The sequence below is a fragment of the Lepus europaeus genome, chromosome 13, assembly GCF_033115175.1.
Source record: "Lepus europaeus isolate LE1 chromosome 13, mLepTim1.pri, whole genome shotgun sequence".
NCBI lineage: Eukaryota > Metazoa > Chordata > Mammalia > Lagomorpha > Leporidae > Lepus > Lepus europaeus.
Genome location: NC_084839.1, coordinates 17,443,012 through 17,463,027, shown reverse-complemented (window position 1 = coordinate 17,463,027; position 20,016 = coordinate 17,443,012). Strand labels below are relative to the sequence as shown.

The following is a 20,016-nucleotide window of genomic DNA, read 5'->3' as shown; positions in this document are numbered from 1 at the left end:
GGGACCGCGACTCGGCAGGAACCCAGGCTCTGCCCTGGCCGGGCGCAAGCGGGGCAGGCTCGGACCCGAGGGGGCGGGGCGATGGGCGGGGCAGGGCCCGGGGCGGGGCGGCCAGGGGGCGGGGTCCTGGGGGTGGGGACTGGGGCTTGCTGGAGACCTGGCGGAGCTGGGGGTGGGGGGCGAGTTTTTGCAACGGCTAAGGGCCTGCAGGTTTATTATAAGGCGGAGCTCGGCGGGAGAGGTGCGGGCCGAGCCGAGCGGAGAGGCATCCGGTGGTAGAGAGCCGACTCACCGGCCGGCCCCGCAGCCCTCGCCTCGGACAGCAGCGCGCGGCGCCACCGGCGGAGCCGGCCCGGAGCCCCGCGCAGCCTGCAGCCCCGACCCGCGCTCCCGCCGCGCCCCCGCCGCCAGTCCGGGCAGAATGAGGCGCGCGGCGCTCTGGCTGTGGCTCTGCGCGCTGGCGCTGCGCCTGCAGCCGGCCCTCCCGGTGAGTGCGGCGGGAAGCCGGGATCGCCACTCGCCGATGCCGGCGGCGGCACGTGGAGGGGGAGGGGAGCGGGGACCGAGCTGCTTCCCGCGCTGGCCCGGCGGGCCCCAGGACCGGGAGCCCCGAGACCCTAGGCTCCCGCCCCAAGCCCCTCCGCCGTCGGTGGGCTCCGCACCGGCTCCGCCGCTGGGGGGCGGGGAGCTGGGGCGCCCCGCGGACCGGAGCCTGCGCCGGGGCCCCGCGCTCAATTATGTAAAACGTCTCCACATGTGTCGGAGCCCGCCAGCCCGCCGCGGCGCCCGGGGTCGCAGCTCCCACCCCCTTCCCTGGCCCCGGGCATCGCGGCGGCCGGGCCTCCGCCGGCGACTTGGGGGGCGTGTGGCGAGCATGGCCACAGCGCCCCTCTCGCAGACCCTAATTCAGCCCAGGCCCGCGGGCTGGCACCCCCAGCGTCGCGAATTCCGGGCGCCTGGCCCCCTCGCGCCGGGGCAAGTTTGGGCGCAGCGGGGCCGCGCGGGGGCCGGGGCCCTCGGGCTCTGCGTTGGCTGCCCGAGGTGAGCCGCGCCGAGCTGGCAGCAGGAGGTTCCGGGAAGTTGGCTTGGGAAAGCCGGAGTCGCGGAGATCCCAACTTGCGGGCTGCCCGAGTTGCGCCGGCTCCAGAGCGCCGCTTCCCTGGCCGGGTACGGCCGGAACGCGAGGCGCCTTCCACGCGAGTGGACCCGGAGCGCCCCCTCCCCCGGCTCGGCTTTGTGCTGAAGCCGCGCGCAGGGAAGGCGGGTCCCTTGGCCCGCCCAGCAGGGCCGGGGCGAAAGGGGGACAAATGTGGGGCTCGCGGCTGAGGGAGGCCTCTGGGGAGGACGCAGCGTCCACCCCTGGCGGGGGCCGGTCCCCTCTGTAGAGGGTCGTGGACGACAAAGAGCGGCCCGAGGGTTCCCAGAAAGTGGGATCTCCCGCCCCGGCCGGCGGCCGCTAGCCCGCCTTCCCCAATGGGGGCGCTTTGTTCTCGGCCCCTGTAACCCTTCGCTGGGAACCGCCCCGCAGCGCTGGCCCCTACCGGGGGCTGGGACCTGGGCCGCCGCCAGGTGTCAGCGCCGGCCGCCGGGTGCCGGCCTCCCCTCCCGGAGCTGAGCCCCGGGTCCTGGGGAGGGGTCGGCCCAGCCATCCTGGGATACCGCGGGAGGCGCGGGGCAGGGCGCTTCCCCCTTCCGGAAGTGGCGGTCTCTCCCACCACCTCCAGACCGCTCCACTTCCCTAGCTCCAGCGCAGGGACGCACGTGCGCTGGGAAGGCGCGCGGGACGCCCTCTCCGCGCGGGCTGTGCCATCCGGGCGGCGCGGTGCGCAGCGGTGCCCTGGAAGAGGGAAGCCGCCCGTTAACCGAGGGCTCTGGGGGGGTTTCGCAGGGCCTGGTGTTAGCGAGGTGGGGCAGGTGCTGTGGATTTTGAGGCTGATGGGTGAAATGCCCTCTTTGCTTCCCAGGGGACCCGTGCTGCCCAGCCCTTGGAGGTCCGGGAGAGGTCTCCTGGGCCGGTGGAGCTGCAGCTCGCCCATCTGCGGGAGCCTCGGAGGGACATGGCTTCTGAGCTGGCCCTCCGGTCCAAGAAGTTGCTGTGGTTTCTGTGGGACTCGGCTTGCGCCTGGAATCCTAGTTAGAGGCTGGAGCTGCTTGGCGCACCTCCCTGCGCCGCCTGCTCTCTCCAGGCCCGGATGGGGCCTCGGAAGGGGCTGCGAGGTGGGGGCACTGCCCCTGTTTGCAGCAGGAGGCGGGTGGTGGTGGACTTTCCTGCCAGCTGGGACACCCCCCAGCGCCCAGTGACACTGGGGAGGCAGATGGGGTTCAGGGTCCTCCGGGGACGTGTTTCCTGGGTGCTGCAGCGCGAGGCATTGCTGCTCACCCAGAAACTTCAGCTGTGTGTGGAGGCAGGGACCAGGAGGCAGGAGGGGCTCCCGGAGGAGGAGGGTGAGCTGAGTGCCACAGAACTGGGTTCGGGGCCACCCTCTGCTTTGGAGCCCAGCAGTGCTTCTCCTTACTTTAGGAAGTTTGGTCTCTCGTTCCCTGCCCTGCCCGCTCCCTCCTTCAGCGTGTGTGGGTTCATAGGGAGCATGATATGGCACCGAGGCCCTCTCCCCCTTGCCTGAAAGAGCTAAGGTGATTGGGGTTTGCTCAGAAAAGGAGAAGCTCTAAGAGATCTGGCAGGCCGTGGGGTTCACTTGTGCTCCCGTGGGAAGCAGGTCAGAGTCCCCCTGGGGACCGACAGGCAGCGAGTGATTCCTGGGCGCCTGACTGGACAGGGGAGGCTGCTGCGGCTCCCAGGAGACTGAAACAGGTTTGTCTCAAAAGGTTTCTGTGTGTGCGCGCTCTTGCCCGTGGGCTTTTGTTTCGGCCGGGTAAGAAAAATGGCTTGTCCTGGAGTGGTTATTTGCTGTTTTCCTCTTCTCCTTAAAGGCATCAAATCTCTCTTGCCTTAATTACGGGGGCTAGTAGAGACATTTCCCCACGGCCGGGCAGAGTGGGCGGGGGAGGCGCTGGCTGCAAGGCTGGGCTCTGTGTTCTGGTGGTGATGTCACTGCTGGCCTCAGCTCCGCGGGGAGGGTGGAGTCGGTTTAAGTCTCTACCTGTGGCTCGTGATGGGTTCCAATAAAACCTCATTAACTGCATTAGTGGGGAGAGGGGTAAGGAAGGAGAAGGGCCTGGAAAGAATTAGGGAAAAGCTGGGCTTTTGCAGGATTTTAGATGTGAATCTCTCCTGTTGCAGTGGAATTTTTGATTCTCGAATTCCCTTGGGAGTGAGGTATCCTTGGTATCCAGGTTTTCCATTCGAGTTGAGAATCCACATAACTCCAGCATATTCTGGCGTGTTTGTTTCCCTCCCTTTACCCTCAGCAACTACACACGCTGGGCATCATTTCATCTCCTCTGGGTGCCAGGCTCCTCCGCCCCAGTCTTCAGGCAGGGTGTGGCACGGTCTCCTGTGCCCGGTGCCACCCACACCGTGCTCCATTTTGGGTTCTGGTTCTGCCCTTTTTTCCATTCCATCCCCATCTGGTGGCGGCCAGAGTGACGTTCTGTGCCTGAGTGCAGCGAGAAGTTTTTCCCTCCAGCTCCTCTTGGTCCCGTGTCTGCCACGGGAGTAAGCAACCGTTGAGATGGTTGGAACTGCTACAACAAGAGCTCAGGCTCTGAGCAACCTGCAGAAGATGTGGCTCCTGCCCCTCAGGGCCCTCAGCGGGGACCGCCACAGTGTAGTGGCTGAGTGGACAGGAAGAGGGTCTTGCTGGCCCCTCTGGCCCCTGCCCCGTCCCTAGAGCTGGAAGGAAGCACTGACAAAGTGAGGTACGTGGGGGTCTCCCTCAGGAGCTAGGAATGATCTGGGACCCCCTGTCCCCAGCTCTTCAGCCTGGTTTGGTTTGCAAGTGACTCACCAGCCACAGGTGTCCTGGACAGCTATGCCAAGTCCTCATGCATCCCGATTAGCAGGTGCCCTTGTTAGGCTCCAGGCTCTCTGTTGGTCCCGTCTCCATCTCTTCATTGTATGTTGGGTTTGGATTTTAGGCCAGGTCTCTCTAATCTGGCAGGCCAGAAGGACCTCTGGATTACGTGGAGCCCCCAGGACTGAGCCCGCACTGAGCCACTGATGCACTGTGTCATCTCGGGTGACTCACTTCGCTTCCAGTCTTGTCCTCCTCCGTGAAGCGGACTTCATAATACCTGTTCTGCCCTCGTTCTGCCGCTTGCAAAGGCGTTTCATAATGGAGAGGGTGAAAGTGCTGTGTGATGGAAGTGCCCAGGAGAGCTTCCTGCTTTTCAGTGCTGGGCCTTCCTCCATCCTTACTTCATCTGTGTCCTGAGCTTCCAACAGATATCAGGTGATGCCCCCGCTTTGTGTGTGAGCAAGCGGAGGCCTATGCAAGTGTCCCTCCAAGGGACACAGTAGCAGAAGCAGGATGTGTGTGTGTGTCTGCACACGTGTGTGTGTCATGAATACACTTTAGGGCTGTCCAGCCTCCCTGGGAAGCCAGGGAGGTTACAGAACCCTGCAGAACCCTGCTGGGTATTTGCTGGTCTGCTCCAGAGGCACATGGGTGTGAGCGTTTGCATGGGGAGCATTGGGCTGGGTTAAGCTGGCCTGTACTGTGCTTTTGGACAACCCTGAGTATTGAACAACCTCCTGGGATTCAGTCGCGCTCATCTGATGGTCGCTCAAGGGCAGCCGGGAGCTCCTCACAGGCAGCCGAGGTCAGGAGACAGTTGTGGGACCCAGGAGAGCAGAGCTGTCCTTGGTTGGGTGTGGAACCAGCCTGTGATTTGTACAGTCCTCTTGTACCTGCCCAGGCAGCACCCAGCGTGCACTGGCCTTCATCTGGCCACTGGAGAAACACTTCTGGAATTTTTAGTCTAGGCCGTGGGCACCATGGCTTAGTGGGGTGACCAGGGTGCGGCACTCATGGTCCCTTCTGATACCAGGTCCTGCTGGGGGCGTGGGGAGCAGCCCCATGAGGAATTGGTCCTTAAATGACATCTAGTCCCAGAACCCTGGTAATCCGACAACCAGACCGTCTCCGGCCACCTTCGTTTTGATAGCTGGTTTTGGAGTCTTGGTTGACGTGGCCCAGGTGTATCTGGAGAGAAGGAGAGGAACACAGGGAGTCTGGGCAAAGAGACCTTGGATACCAGGCCCCTGTGTGCCCCCTCTCAGCTGTTCCAGCAGAGGTTGGGTTTTGGACAGGAGCACACATTCTGGAACCTTCTGCTGGGAGGTTCCTGATGGACACCAAGGGAGAGCAGAGCTTGTCTGTTGCTCACCACGACAGCAAGAGCCTCCTCAAGCAGCTGCTGGCTCTGCCCCAGAGCTGGCTTTGTGCAAGGCGCTGCTTTGCCTGTCTGCAGGAGGCTTCCCTTAGGGAGGGAAGACACTCTGAGCCAGTCCCTGGTGTTCCCAGGCCCGAGACAGGCACACCAGGTCACCTCCTGTGTGGTTGGGGGGCCTGGGGGCCGGGGGTGGGTGATCTGAGCTTCCCAGGGAAAAGTCCTGTTGTGTGCTGTGGCTATGTGTTTTGGGGAGGCCAGAGGCCTGGGGGCCGTAGGTGTGGAGGCCCACCTAGCAGGCTCGGGGAGTGGGCTGAATCAGGAGATGGGAAAGGGGAGGGGCTGGACCCGCCCCTCCACTAAGTTCACTCGGACTCCACGTATGCTCCCCCACCCCCACCTTGCATCGCCATCTTCACTGGGAGCCTTCAAGGGTCTCTAACCTCCCATGGTTTATGGCTTCGTGGGCTGCCTAATTATATGTGGAGGTTGTACCTCCTCTGGCCGTCTGCCCTGGGAAAAACTCTGCCCGGTGACTCACCTGAGCACTGAGCCCACAGAGGCCGTGTGTGCAGGTGTGTGTGTCTGTGCACGGGGCGTGGGGTGGCCCACAGCGTGAGCACTGCCCAGCAGTCCTGACCTGATGCACTCTCCCCGGTGCACTTTCCAGCTCTGGCTTTGGGGATAACTGGTCACCACCTGTCTGCCACTTCCTGCTCCGAAACCGGGAAGCTTATGCTGTCCCCCCTCCTGCTGGTGGCTTGTTCTTTTAGATGGCAGCTCTGGCTCCCCCCGTGTCCTTGGTTCATGTGTGCTGACAGCCAGGGCACCCGAGAAGGTGGCACCGAGGCCTGCCCGGGGCATGTGGCTCTCTGCCGTCGTCGCTTCTGGGGACTACAGGGAGCAGCACGGTGCCAGAGGTGGGCTGTGCAGGTGCAGTTGGGAGTCAGGGCAGGCCGCTTGCAGGTGTGCACGTGGAGCTCGGCATGGGAACCGGGCTGGATGGAGGCCCCTGGGCAAGGCCAGGCCGCGGGTGGGGGCTGGGTGGTGCTCTCTGCACACACGCCCAGGCATCCTGGCACCTGCCCTGAGGTCCGCTCATCAGCAGGAACGAAAGCCGTGCCGGGCAGGTTGGGGCAGTTGGGAGGCGGGTGTGTTTATCGCCCCACTCATCAGCTGAGTCACGGTGCCCAGCCCATGGGTCCTCGCCCAACCATCCTTGCCCCACTGTGAGCCCACTGTGTGCTGGGTTCAAGGTGGGACAGTCCAGGGAGGCGCAGACGAGGGCCTGGGGACTGGCTTCCGGCCCTACCCCTTGCCGCTTTACAAGTGGGTAACTCTGGATATGGGCCGCTCTTGGCCTTGGTGAGCCCATCTGTTAAATGGGGGCAGAGATCAGGCCATGCTTTTGGGTGTTTGTGACCTTTCATGGCTGAGGCATGGGACCTGTGGGTGCCTGAGCACTTGCTGCCACAGGGGAGTGCAGCCTTCAGCATCGGAGGCTGTTCATGAGCTGTTGGGCTTAGCCAGATCCAAAGCCGGGTGTCTGAGCACCTGCTGTGTGTCCAGACCTGTGCAGTGGGGCAGGTCCACACCTAGACTAGGGGCTTGCATGTAAAGGGTGGTGCCATCCAGTGCTGGACCTGGACCAAAAGTCAGCCCCCTCCCAGACCTCCCTGGCCAGAGAAAGGGTTTTGTCCCAGGGTCCCATGGGATAGCACTAGCAGACCAGGAACTTGGCTGTGTGGCAAAACATTTTTTGAAGCTGCAATATGCAGGCTGCTTCCTGGCCATGGGGGAACAGCAGGGGATGTCAGGCTTGCTCTGGCCCTCTCCTGGGCACCCCTGATCTCCACAGGCATTAAGAGACTCGGCGCTCCCCCATCCCCCTGGCCGCCACCGCCACGATGGTGTAAGCCACAGTTCCACTTAGGGCTACGTGGCACTTCTGTGGCCAGGTGGGCCCTCCTTGGGTGTGTTCTGTGCCTGAGACAAGATTCCCCCACTTGTGGGTGGGTTGTGGGGGAGGCGAGGTGCTCATGCCCTCCCACAGCGTCTCGCATGTGCTGATGCCAGGTCCCAGGAAGCCCAAGGGAACCCAGACTCTGGCCACGTCATTTCCAAGCCGCTGATACCCAGGGGGCTGCTGATGCTCCAGGAACTTCATCCACTTGGGGGCTTGGTTACATCAGTCTCGTGGCAGGGACACGAGTGGCGTTGGCCCCGCTGCAGCAGTCCCTGTCTCCTGGCAGGTTCTAGACCGCTGTGGCAGTCAGGTTTGGATTGTAGGGCCTGGGCTGTGGGGTGCTTCAAGAGCCACTGAGACCGTGGTGGAGGCTGATGTCTCTCAGACTGCAGGGAGTGGGGCTGCTGTCGCCGGAACCACATCTGCGCGGGATGGGGAGTCGGGGAGAATCTGGACCCCATACCAGCAGGCCGGCCAGGGTCTGCCGGGCTGTGAGAATTCCCAGGGCTCTACCCCAGGCCTGGTTGCTGTGAAACCCAGGAACCCACCCTGGGGTCTCCGTGGGAGCACCTGGGGCAACCTGAGCTCTGGAAATTATAGGAGCAAAGAGCTCCTCCCCTCCTGCCAGTGACCCAGGATTCTCTCTCTATGTCTTTTTAAATTATTTATTTGAGAGACAGAGTTAGAGGGGAGATAGATAGAAAGGTCTTCCATCCACTGGTTCACTCCCCCAAATGGCCACAACTGTCAGAACCGGGCTGATCTGAAGCCAGGAGCCAGGAGCTGTTTCTGGGTCTCCCACGTGGGTACAGGGGCCCAAGCACTTGGGCTGTCCTCCACTGCCCTCCCAGGCCACAGCAGAGAGCTGGGTCAGCCAGGACTCTAACCAGCACCCATATGGGATGCTAGCGCTGCAGCCGGAGGCTTAACCTACTATGCCACAGCGCCGGCTCCCCAGGGTGGTTCTTAGGGGCTGCTGTCTGGGGCCAGCCATGCTGTGGTGCCCTCCGGCTGCCTAGTACCTGGTCTGTCCCACTTTGGGGGCCTGGCAGGTGAGGTGCCAACCGGAACTAGCCAGCTAGGCTGCCAGTGCAGGCTCGTTGGCTGCCTCTACACCTGGGTTTCCTCATCTATAAGGTGGAGTTTCACCTATGCTGCCCCGAAGGGTTTAGAACAGATTCGTGAAGTCGCTTGTGCCGTGTGGGGGCCCTTTCCTTGCTTGGAGCAGAGGAGTGGGTGGGGGGCGGGGCGTGGGGCTGAGCCATGGTAGGGAGGCCCCTGGGACAGCCCCGGGTGGCCAGGTCTGGGGAAGGGGTGCAGTCCCTGGGCATGGGTGGCTGCTGGCCTGGCCCCGGTGGGGCTGATATAACAGGGTCTGCAAACATGGCTTTTGCCCCTGCTCAGAAACCCGAGCCTTCGCTGCCAGGCCAGACTTTGCTCTCGGCTGTTGAGCCTCTGCCAGCGGCTTAGGCTACTGACCTGAGAGGTGTGGGCTGGGCTGGCAGGTGGCCGGGAGGCGCTGGGTGGGGACTGAGCCACTGGAGCAGGCCTGGGGTTGTTGAGAGCACCGTGGCTGTGCCCGGATCTTCCGTGTATGCCGCCTCTGGTGGCAATGACCGCTGCTTTCTCCCCGTGGGTCCCCCGTGTGATGCGCAAGCCTGCCTCGCCTGTCTGCCTCCTCGGCCGTGTGTGCCCTTGGACGAGTGAGGTCCCCTTTGCCTCAGTTTGGGAGATGGGCCCGGCACCAGGGACTACGGTGGCCTTGAAGATCACGCTGATGAGCGCAGGGGAGTGCTTAGATGAGCACGCAGCGTGCAGAACTCTGCGTTAGCTGCGATGCTTGCTCTGCCCCGAGACCTGACTCAGTGATTCCGCGCCATCAAGCACCCCTAGCCTGGTAGAATCTTCCCATGCCTTCCCTGCCTAGCACCCCCTGGCTCCTGAGCAAGGTGTCCCCGTGTCGCTTCCCTTCCCTGGGGGCCTCCAGCTCCCGAGCCTGGGGCTGCATCCTCAGGGTCCCACCTGCACGTGGTCAGTGTGCCCATGGGCCCGAGCTGCTCCCTGTGTGTGGGCCGAGGCCCCACCATGGGTCTAGAGAGCGTCCCAGCCTCTTCAGACTTGGCCTTTGCAGGAACTTGTCTTGCATTGCCAGCCCCACCTGCCGTGGGACCCTTCAAGGGTGCTCTGCCCTTCCGTGGCTCTGTCTAGGCTTCCCAGAGGCCGTCTGCTAGTCTGAATGGTGCTGTATCTGAGAGGCCAGTTCCCAGGCTAGCCCATTGTGTGTCTGTGGCTCAGAGGGAGCGCAAAGGGAATTGAATTCAGTCTTGCCTGGATACGGTTTTGCTGGTATCCACATCCTGCCAAGAATTTAAAAATGTGCCCTTGGAATCTTCCAGACTCTCATTTGTGACCCTTTCCCATCTTCTGTGGTTCCTACTCAGCCCCAGTGCCAGAATTAGCTTCTCTCCCGTGGGGAACTGATTTATGCTACAGTGTGAATGACTAGCACTCTTTAGCCTTCCCCAGAGGCGTTTCCATTTTCAAGGAGATATTGAGTACTGTGAGGGACACTGAGAGGAGAGGTTTGGGAGATGCAGTTGGGCCATGTCCCCCCTCCACACCCCCCCCAAGCACAGCTGGAGCCCTGGCTGGCTGCAGGTGTCGAAAGCTGCAGTTTCTGCCTCTGTGAAACTGGAGGACACTTTATTTAGCCAGTTCAGGGGAGGATGTCACCCGAAGGCCATATGCCGGAGGGGTCAGGCCCCTGGGTCTAGGGCTGACGGTGATGGGCGGCTGACAGGAGGCTCTGGTTGGGAGAGTCCTGCACTCAGCTTCTGGGTTTTGTTGATTTGTGGGACAGCCAGGGCTGGCGGAGGGACCGTGCCGCCTGCCCCTCTGTCCCAAAGTCACCTTGATCTGGGACATCTCCAGCATCCCGCCCGGGCTGTGACTCCTCCGGAGAAGCTAAGAGGGGTGACGGGGGTGGGCAGTGTGGCCAAGTGCCCCCATGGGTCTTCTCACCAGTAGGTCACCCCCCAGAAGCAGGCTGCTGTGACCCCTGAGCTGCCCCTCGAGGGCAAGCTGCACGCTCCAGCCAAGAGCAGAGGAGCCACAGCTGTGGGCCTCAGGGCATTCCTGCTACCACTTCAGCCCAGTGCACAGTGGGGTGACCTGGGCACGGAGTGTTCCAGGGTCTTTCAGCACTGCGTGGGTCTGCTCATCCTCCCTACGCCCGTTCTTGGAGGTCAGTGTTACGGGGCTCTGCAGAGGCGCCGTTGAGCAAGTCTTGGGCCATAGCCACCTGCCTGGTGCCCGGGCCTGGGCTGGAAGCCTTGCTCAATGCAGATACCTTGCCCTGCCTGGCTGGGTTCTGGCAGGTGGGGAGAAGCAGAGGAACTGGTCTCCCAGCCGCACCGGCTCCACACCCAGCCCTCCGTTGAGCCTGTTCTGAGACTAGTCCTGGCACGCGGGCTGTGAGGCCGGCGCCAGTTCTGCGGAGGACGGGTTTGGGGTGCCGGTGGCAGCAGTGACCTGGTGTGGGCCTGGGGGCTGGCATTGTGCTGCCAGGATCCCGTGTCCCCCCAGCAAACAGCCCCAGCCCTCAGCGTGGCTGTGCAGGGCCCTGTGACCTTGACCTAAGGTTTCCTGTCTTTCCTATGGTGAAGCCCTGACCTTACACTAAAGGGACTGTCCTCAAGGCCAAGCCTGATGCCACCCTCTACCCTGGACAGTGAGGCGTCTGGGTGAGGCAGGGGTGATGTGTGCGGGGTGCAGCTGGGGGCGGTGCCTCGCTGCTGCCCTCAGGGGTGCACATTTTCTGGCCACAGTGGTGACACCTGCTCCCCTACCCACGCCCGTCCTCCGGTCCCACCCTGGACCAGGCCCATCAGTCCCTGCCCAGCACACCCGGGGCAGGTCCCAGCTTGACTCTCTCAGTGGAGAGACAGCAGGCTGATATATCACTGTCCCCGGAAGTCCCGATGCTACCTGGAGGCACTGGCGGGGCCCCTCCTGGGAGTGCCGAGGAGGTGGAGGGTTCAGGGTCTCGAGGCCTAGGCCAGGAGATCTGTAGCCTTAGCAGGGGGTAGGGGGAGCCCAGTGTCCCCGGGGCCCTGGGCTATGGCCCTGCCTGCCCCTCCCACCTACCACACGCCACCCAGCCTAGACCGCTGGGGCCAAAGTGAGCTGAGAAAGGGGTCCAGAGCAAGGCAGGGGCTCACCCAGCCTGTCTGGCCCTTGCCGTGTGTGGCCAGTGTCTAGGCTGCTACAGCCGGAGTGACAGGTGCTGAGGAGCCCCCTAACCGGGGGAACAGTGAAATCCCACAGCACAGGGCCCTGGGTGGCCAGTGGGTTAGGGGAGGCAGCACTGTCTAACGCGCTCCCCTCGCCACCTGCTGGGGTCCTGCAGCCTACGCTGCCCTCCCCAGGCTGGCGTCTCCAGCAGCTCTCCCCTGCTGGCCCAGGACAGCAACTCTGGCTTGTGCTTGTGACCTGCCTTTTGCACTGCTAGGGACTGGGTTCTGAGGTTCAGAGGAGCCTTCAACTCCCTGGTGAGGGAGGCCAGGCCAGTCCCACGGCGTCCTGTCTGCCAAGAAGGGCACAGCGGAAGCACAGATGGCATATTCCAGAACCTTCCCTGTCGCTTTGCCTCTCAAGCTTGCTTGTTTGATCTCTGGCTCTTGGGTGCCTGTCTGTGCGCTGGCGGCATCAGAGGACCCGAGCGGAGGAGGTCTTGGCTCCTTCAGGGCCCGGCCCCTGGGCCCGTCTGCTTGAAGCCTTCCCTCCCAGAGTGGGCGCACCATGCAGTCTGCAGGCCCCCGCGTGCCTGGGCTGGGAAGACTTCCGGTGGCACCATGTCCTGGGCGTCCTTAGGGACGCAGGTGGTGGTGTGGCATCTCGGGAAAGAGGCTGGGGGTGAGGGCTAGTTCTGCAGCTCAGACACTCACGCCCCAGAGCTGTGCAGGCCAGGCACTGGCTGCTTCCCTTGGGCCCATGCATCTGACCGAGAAACAGGCGAGAGCGCCATTCCGGAAACACCGTGGCGCTGTCATAAGCCTCCCAAGGACCTTTGCTGTGGCCTGGGCGTGTTGAGAGCTTACCCTGCCTTTTCGGCCAGAAGCAGTGGGCCCATTCCTCCCGAAAAGCCCAGAGCTTGTGTGTGTGTGTGTGTGTGTGGGGGGGTGACCCAGCTCCCTGCTCCCTGCTCCTCTTGTTGATTCAGAGGCGGGGGACTTGGTGACCACACTGGGGCCGTCACGGCCACGCAATGGTCCCACCTCCTGCTAGACTGCGCGTCAGAGGCTCAGCGCTGCCTGAGTGCCCAGCGGGAGTCTCCTCTCCAGAGTCCAGCTGGCGGCCTCAGGGCCTGGCCCTGGAACCCCGGAAGTTAGGGTGGCTTCCCCTTCCTAGGACCCCCTGCAGTGGGCACTTGCCTATGTGCTCTGGGAGGGGCTGGGCACTCTGGCACACCACCCTCTTTCCTCCCGGAGCCCCTGGCTGCTGGTGCCCACTGGTATTAAAATCACGTGGCCCTACACGCTGTGGTGTGCTTAGAGCACACGGGTCGAAAAGGCCGCACTGCCCTTGGCAGTGAGTCACGCTGTTTAGCGGATTTGTGACTTAGGGTGCAGGTGCAGGTGGGAGATCACAGGTCTTCAGACCTGGTGGCTGCAGGGGGATCGGATGGGAATGGGGGGAGGGGCATGACTGCAGCCTTTCCAGTTAGCAGCCGAGTGCCCACCTCACTTGAACCCGTCTGAGATGCCCACTTGACCTCCTGGTGTGTGGTCGAGGTGTCCTTGTGCCCAAGGGGTCTGGGAGAGGCGCTGTGACACAGATGTTCCTACAGGCCAGGGACGGCCAAGGGGCTCCGCTGAATGGAAGTTGCCTTGCGGCCGTGGTGGGGGTGGAGAGCTGGCAGGAGTTGCTTGGAGCTGCCTTCTCGAAGCTTCTCTGCCAAGTCTCTGCCTACAGACTCTGGGCATGGCTGGCAGTGGACGGTGAGGCCTCCTGACCCTGCTCTGGTCCACGCCATTCCTGCTCCAGCTCTGGAGCCCCGGGAGACTGTTGCCTGTGGCCCTGGAGCTGGCTGGAGGAGTTTCCCCGAGGCGGGTGCGGTCCCCCACCCTTGCTGTTTGCTGTGCCATATCTGCAGCAGAGGTGGGGTGGGGGGGATGGAAAATGCTTCCTCCCTGCTGGTGTGGCCAAGGCAGAGCTGGGCTGCCCGGTTCTCTCGCTCCGGCCCCACAGCCTTCCAGGGTTGTCAAATCTTCGAGCTTCCAGGGTCTGTGCTCTGGGTGGCCCCTGCTTGGAGCAGATGCAGTGGGAGAATCTAGACCTTCCTTCCCCCCGGGGCTGGGCTTTGTGCTGTGGACAGCCGATCCTTCTTGCTGTCCCCGGCAGCAAGAGCTGGGCTGCAGGCTGAGCCCACCTGGCCACAAGCAGCCCCGTGCAGTGGCCGGGCGGTCTGGGAAGGGCCCAGGTCAGAGGTGACACTCAGGGGACCCTGCACTGGAGCTTGGGGTTACTGTGAGCTCAGAAGGAAGCCTCTGTGGGCGCACGTTGGGCCAGGGGTTGGCCGGTGACTGCTTTGGGGATCCAGCGGAAACTGCAGTTTCTGCTCATTTCCTTGGTCCTCAGGGGCGAAGTCTTCCCCCTTCCTCTGGGAGATGCTCTCACAGGGCCTGCAGGCCAGGCCGGGGAGCTGGATTGCTGGTTTCAGTGGAGAAGAGGTTTGCTTAAGAGCTTGTTGTGTAAACAAGATCGTGGAGGGATAAGGGGAGCAAGAGCTAAGGGAACAAATTGTTTTGGGGACTGGGCCTGGGAGAAGCCTTGCTCTTGGGAAACAACGTGCCTGGGCCTCTCTGTGTAGGTGAGAGGCCGCCTCCCTGGCACTCATTCTGGTCTCATCTTGTGCTACCTGCAGGCTTGTCCGCAGGCCCCAGGGGATGTGTCTTCTTCGCAGGCCTCCATTACCTTGGCTGTTGAGCAGGGTGGGAGGCCTTGGACCCTGTACTGGCTCATGCTAGAAGAGTCCAAGCGTGGCTGCCTGGAGCCCTGGTCCCGGGCCCCAGCTAAGAGGCGGTACAGCAGGAGGAGGCAGGGCAGAGGCCGTGGGCCAGGGTGAAGCTGGCATCTCGGCTGGTGTGGGCGCAGAGTACCTGCTCTGTGCCTGCCTGCTGGGCGGTAGTCTTTGTTGCCGGAGGGACAGACTTGGCGGAGACGGGCAGCATCCTCAGAGCTCTGTGGAGGCAGCACAGGAACCAGGGGTCTTCAGAAGTTCAGGGAAGGGGCTGGCGCTGTGGCGTAGCGGGTAAGGCCGCTGCCTGCGATGCTGGCATCTCATATGGGCACCAGTTCGAGACCTCCCTGCTAATGCACCTGGGAAAGCAGTGAAGGTGACCCAAGTGCTTCCTCTTAGGAGACCTGGATGATGCTACTACTGGCTCCTGGCTTCAGTCTGGCTCAGCCTTGGCCATCGGGGCCATTTAGGCAGTGGATGAAGGATTTCTATCTCTCTGTCTCCCTCTTTCTCTGCCTTTCAAATAAGTAAAATCCTAAGGAGGAAAAAGTTCATGGAAAATGCTTATGGTGAAAAAACTATACAGATTTCAAAACATTTTTGTACCCAAACAGACTTGATCTTTTTAATTCCATTTTCCATGAACTTTTTGAAGTACTTACCCATCAGAGTACCAGCTGGGGATGGTGTAGACAGGAGACGGTGTTGTAGGATGAGGAGGCCTGGACAGTGAATCTGCACTGTGGATGGGCCACCGGGGACGGTGACTGTTGGTTGTAGATGGCCGCGGACGTCCAGCCTGGAGTGAGGAGCTTTCTCGGGGGGAGGAGTTTTGCTTTCACAGGAAGCCCCGTGTTATTTCTAGCCTTGCAGTTTCTGCACGTGTCTGATGTGTCCCTCTGACCTGGGGCCCTGGATGTGGAGCCACCACCTGGTCCAGCTCTGCCCTGGGCTGCCCCAGGAGGTCAAGGATCTTGTCTGTCCCTTCCTGCTCTGCTCCACTCTGGAGTGAGGCCTCGGGCCCGTGGCCAGGACCTGGCAAGGAAGCCCTGTCCCCTGGGAGCCCAGCTGCAGGCAGAGGCCCCTGATGAAGGGGCTTCCTCCAGCCCCCTCTTCTCGTGGAGGCCTGTCCTCCCCCAGCTTGCTCTCCCCCTCCTCCTGCCAGTTAAAGGAGCAGTCACTACGGGTGCTTACAAAGTGCGGCTCTGTTAGCTCCCATGCTTGCCTGAATGTGTGCAATGGTTCTGGAACCTGGATGTGACTGTAATCCCCATTTTACAGATGGGGAATACTAACCCTATAGACGTTTATTTATTTATTTTTTATTTGAAAGATAGAGTTACAGAGAGGCAGAAGCAGAGAAAAGAGAGGTCTTCCATCCGCTGGTTCACTCCCCAAATGGCCACAATGGCCAGAGCTGGGCTGATCTGAAGCCAGGAGCTTCCTCTGGGTCTCCCATGGAGGTGCAGGGGCCCAAGGACTTGGGCCATCTTCTACTGCTTCCCCAGGCCATAGCAGAGAGCTGGATCGGAAGAGGAGCAGCTGGGACTGGAACCAGCGCCCATATGGGATGCCGGCATTGCAGACTGGCTTTACCTGCTAAGCCACAGTGCCGACATCTGCTGGGCTCTTCACCTAGCAAGTGGCAGAGGTCAGAGGTCTCTTGAGCCCCTCTGCTGCTCTGCTGCTTTATTTATCCTGGGCCCTGAAGTTTGGACAACTCCCAAGATGGACTGGTAGTGAGCGGGGTCGGTGGGGTCGACGTCTCGATGCTAAACACAACTCCTCTTGCTGTCTGGCTGCCGGGCTCTCCTTCCTCCACCTGCTGTCCAGGAGCCAGTGTGGGGGGCAGAGGTGGTCCTGACTTCTGTCCCTGCCAGGCAGCCCCGTGGGGGGCAGAGGTGGTCAGCCCCTGGGCATCTGTGTGCACTCAGGTACCTGCCGCCTCTTGGGGCTGGGCCACATCCCGGCGGCTTCTGTTTGCATACAGCACCTGTCTCGGGGCCGCAGACCAGTTCCCAGAGCCTTCCCTGTGCAGGGTCTGTGGATGAGAAAACAGGCCCGGTGGGCGGAGCTGCCTCGCCACAGGCAGCTCAGACTGTGCCCACCCTGGCCGTGCCCCTGTGCCCTCGGTACGCACCCGGAGTCAGCCTCTCGGGATCCCTGTTGTTGTTGGCTTGTTCCTGGGTGCTCCTAAATGAGGTGGGGTCGGCAGTCTTGGACTCCCTGGCTCCTGGACCCCAAGACCGATCCTCAGTATAGCATAGCTGATGGGGTCCACAGCCCATGGTCCCGGTAGCAGCAGCTTCCATCTGCCCCGTGCGAGGTCTGCGGCTCCCTTAGCAGACACACAGCTCCTTGGGCCGAGGGCCCGGCTTCCTTGCCTGTTCCTGCAGCCCCGTCCCCACCGTGGGCTCATTGTCGCATTAGGGGGTGGGGAGACTGCATGGAGCTGCGGTGTGGGGCCCCGCATGATGGCGTCCTACGTGCCTGTGGTGCTGGGCACTGTGGAGTGAGCCCCTCGGCGGTCTGCGAGGGGAGCCGGGGACAGCAGGGCCCTGGCCAAACCTCTACTCATACCCTTTCCTGATGTTCTTCCAGCAACTTGTGGCCACCAACGTGCCCCCTGAAGATCAGGACGGCTCCGGGGACGACTCGGACAACTTCTCCGGCTCAGGTGCAGGTGAGGCTGCTGCGGGGGCCGGGGCGGGGGCGGCCGCAAGCCTTTCCCCTGAGCTTAGGGAGCGTGTGCCAGCACACCTGCCTTGGCCCACCCAGCTGCACCGGAGTGGGGGCCTGGGAAAGAATGGGGTCTGTGTTGCACAGGGCTGCAGTCGGCACGGAAATCAAATGCAGGCAGTGGCTTCCCTTTGGCTTCTCTGGGCCTCTGTGTTCCCATCTGTAAAACGGGAATAAGTCCTTGGCCTCATCAGGTTGTTGGGAGCCATAAGGCAGCCCAGAGCCTGCTGGGGCGTAGGTCGTCCATCAGTGTCCCCTTCCTGCCTCCCTCGCCCCGGGGGAGGAAAGTTCCTTGGGAGGAGGCAGGCCCTCAGAGAGGGGACAAGAGCTAAGGAAGGAGGGCCACGGCCCACTGAGACCAAAGTGGCCTGGGCAGGGGCCGGACAGCTGGACGGAGGGGTGCAGTGTGTGTACTGGGGAGCGGGCAGGTGAGGCCCGAGAGGTGAGCCCTGGGGGTCAGGCAGCTGTCGCCTCCGTGGTCACAGGAAGGGGCCTTTCCAGGTGGCCCTGGAGTCCCTCATGGCTCCAGGGACCAGCTGCCCCCAGGCACCTGCGCCGGGAAAAGGCAGCTTTCCTTGTTCATTTTCCAGGTGGGCTTTAACCTCGGCAAGGGCCCGCTTCCTGTGGGAGGAGGGTGGCCAGCCTTGCGGGCCAGGGCTGCCAAGCCTGGTCCTTGTCCAGGTGCCTGAGTGGGGCTGGGGGCTCCGGGGCCTCCCCTGCCTCACGTTCTGCCTCTGGCCCGCAGGTCCCCTGCAAGACCACACCCTGTCACGGCAGACGCCTGCCACCTGGAAGGACCTGTGGCTTCTGACGGCCACGTCCACCGCTCCAGAACCCACTGGCGCCGACACCACAGCCGCCTCCACCCCCATCCTGCCGGCTGGGGAGGGGCCTGTGGAGGAAGGGGTCGTACCCCTGGCGGAGGCGGAGCCTGGCTCTGTAGCTGGGGAGAAGGAGACCACTGCCCAACCCAGGGAGACCACGCAGCTCCCCACCACGCAGCGCGCCTCGACCGCCAGAGCCACCACAGCCCAGGCGCCCGCCACCACCCATCCCCACAGGGACGTGCAGCCCAGCCACCACGGGACCTCGGCTCCTGCAGCCCCGGGCCACGCTGACACTCACTCTCCCGGTGTGCAAGACCGGGGCCCCTCTGCCACTGACGCAGCTGCCGAGGACGGAGCCCCCAGTCAGCTGCCAGCCGGAGAGGGCTCTGGGGAGCCGGTGAGTGGCCCCTCGGCCTGGCCCCTGGCAAGACCCATATCCCCGGCCCCGGGAGGATGGGGTCATGGGGTTCCCCCCATCCCTGCCCCTAGAGCCTCTGCCAGAGCAGGGCAGACCGCTGGTGAGGCCAGAGCAAGAGTCCTCAAAGGGCCCAGATGAGAGGGCTTCTAGAACTTTCACAAGGCCCTGCCACCGAGAGAGCTTCTGCCGGCGCCTAGGCTGTCAGGGCCATTCCGAGTGTTAAGCTCAAACACGCCGGCTTGTTTCACCCAGAAGTACATGTGTTGGCACTGGGGGTGATCCCTGTGCCCCGGTTGGCTGGGGGCCAGTGTGATGCGGGGAGAGGGGCTGCCCCGGGGCGGGGGGGTCCTGGAGGGCCACCCTGGGTACAGCCGAGCAGGGAGCCCTGGAGATCAGAGGAGAAGCTGCTGCTGGGTGTGGGGAGGAGCGGGGAGCCGTGGCCCCGGCGCAGCCTGGTCTGTCCCGCCCCACTCAGGACTTCACTTTTGAGACATCCGAAGAGAACACGGCCGTGGCTGCGGTGGAGCCTGACTCCCGGAATCAGCCCCCAGGGGACCAGGGGGCCACGGGGGCCTCACAGGGCCTCCTGGACCGGAAGGAAGTGCTGGGAGGTGAGTCCCCCCCCCCCCCCCCCCCCCCCCCGAGCCCCGGGGCCACCTCCTGTGCTGGCAGGTGGGGGTGGGGGCGGGAGCAGGGCAGCCTAGCCCGAGAGGCTTCCCTGCTGAGCTGGCCTCTCCGTCCACCGCAGGGGTCATTGCCGGAGGCCTCGTGGGACTCATCTTTGCCGTGTGCCTGGTGGGCTTCATGCTGTACCGGATGAAGAAGAAGGACGAAGGCAGCTACTCCCTGGAGGAGCCGAAGCAGGCCAATGGCGGCGCCTACCAGAGGCCCACCAAGCAGGAGGAGTTCTACGCCTGAGGCCCGGCGGCTGTCCCCTCCCCCGCCGCCCACTAGGCCCCCTACTCGCCTCCTCGGGGAAGAACTGCAGGCCCTGGCCTCCCCGCCACCACGCCACCCACTCCCCAGCGCCGCCGCCGCCAACCTGCTCCCCTGATGGCTGCCCAGTCGGGGGCACCGCGGGCTTCTCGGACGTGACCTTCTGCCCCAGCCATGGCCTGGCCTCGCACCCCTGGGACTCGCCTTCTCCAGCCTGGAGCAGCCCCTCGCCAGGCCCAGCTCTGGAGAGAAAGGGGACTTTACTGTTTGGACCTGGGTAGCCCCGCCGTGGCTGGAAAACCCTGGGCTGGGGGCTTTGGGCGGAGCCTCCTACAGCACTTAGCGGGGTGGGGGAGGCGAGTTCAGGCTCCGTCAGAATCCACATGGTGTCGCGGGGAGGGCTAAGGTAGATACCCACTCGTTTTTGCACATGTTTGCTGTAGTCTCTGTCCGTAGCCCCGCTAGTCCCTGTTACTTCTGAGGTTAAGTTAAGAGCGTGGCCTTGGTAGCCCCCCACCTTGCTTCCCCAATCTCAGGGTGAAGAAGCCTTTGTTTTTGTTTATTTTTTATTTTTTTTGAGAGCCAAATCCGGAAGCCACACGTGGGCTTAGTTTATGTGTTTGTCTCTGAGTGTGTCGCTCGTGCGTGCAACAGGGTATGGACTATCGGTCTGGTGGCCCGTGGCGGGTTGGCCGTGCCAGGTGCCAGGGGGCAGCCACCTCTTTGAGCAGCCATGCCTGTGTCCCTAATCTCAGGGCCCTGGCCACAGCCTGGGCCCCCGTGACGCTGGAGGAGCCCATGTGTAAGTTGAATCCTG

General features: G+C 63.0%; 1 protein-coding gene across 1 annotated transcript; it reads left to right on the top strand.

Moving 5' to 3' along the window:
• The first annotated feature begins 377 nt into the window (after positions 1-377).
• On the top strand, positions 378-19,814 carry SDC1 (syndecan 1). The gene is made up of 5 exons (XM_062209003.1): positions 378-487; positions 16,881-16,962; positions 17,764-18,242; positions 18,739-18,874; positions 19,012-19,814. The coding sequence occupies exons 1-5, from the start codon at positions 422-424 to the stop codon at positions 19,179-19,181; spliced, it is 933 nt and encodes a 310-aa protein (XP_062064987.1). The 5' UTR covers positions 378-421; the 3' UTR covers positions 19,182-19,814.
• Positions 19,815-20,016: the final 202 nt, after the last annotated feature.

Bases quoted from the DNA above. Each gene is read 5' to 3' on its own strand.
- SDC1 (XM_062209003.1), top strand. From the start codon at position 422: ATGAGGCGCGCGGCGCTCTGGCTGTGGCTCTGCGCGCTGGCGCTGCGC. The intron at 488-16,880 runs GTGAGTGCGGCG...ATGTTCTTCCAG, and splicing joins GCCTGCAGCCGGCCCTCCCG to CAACTTGTGGCCACCAACGT. The intron at 18,243-18,738 runs GTGAGTGGCCCC...CGCCCCACTCAG, and splicing joins GAGAGGGCTCTGGGGAGCCG to GACTTCACTTTTGAGACATC.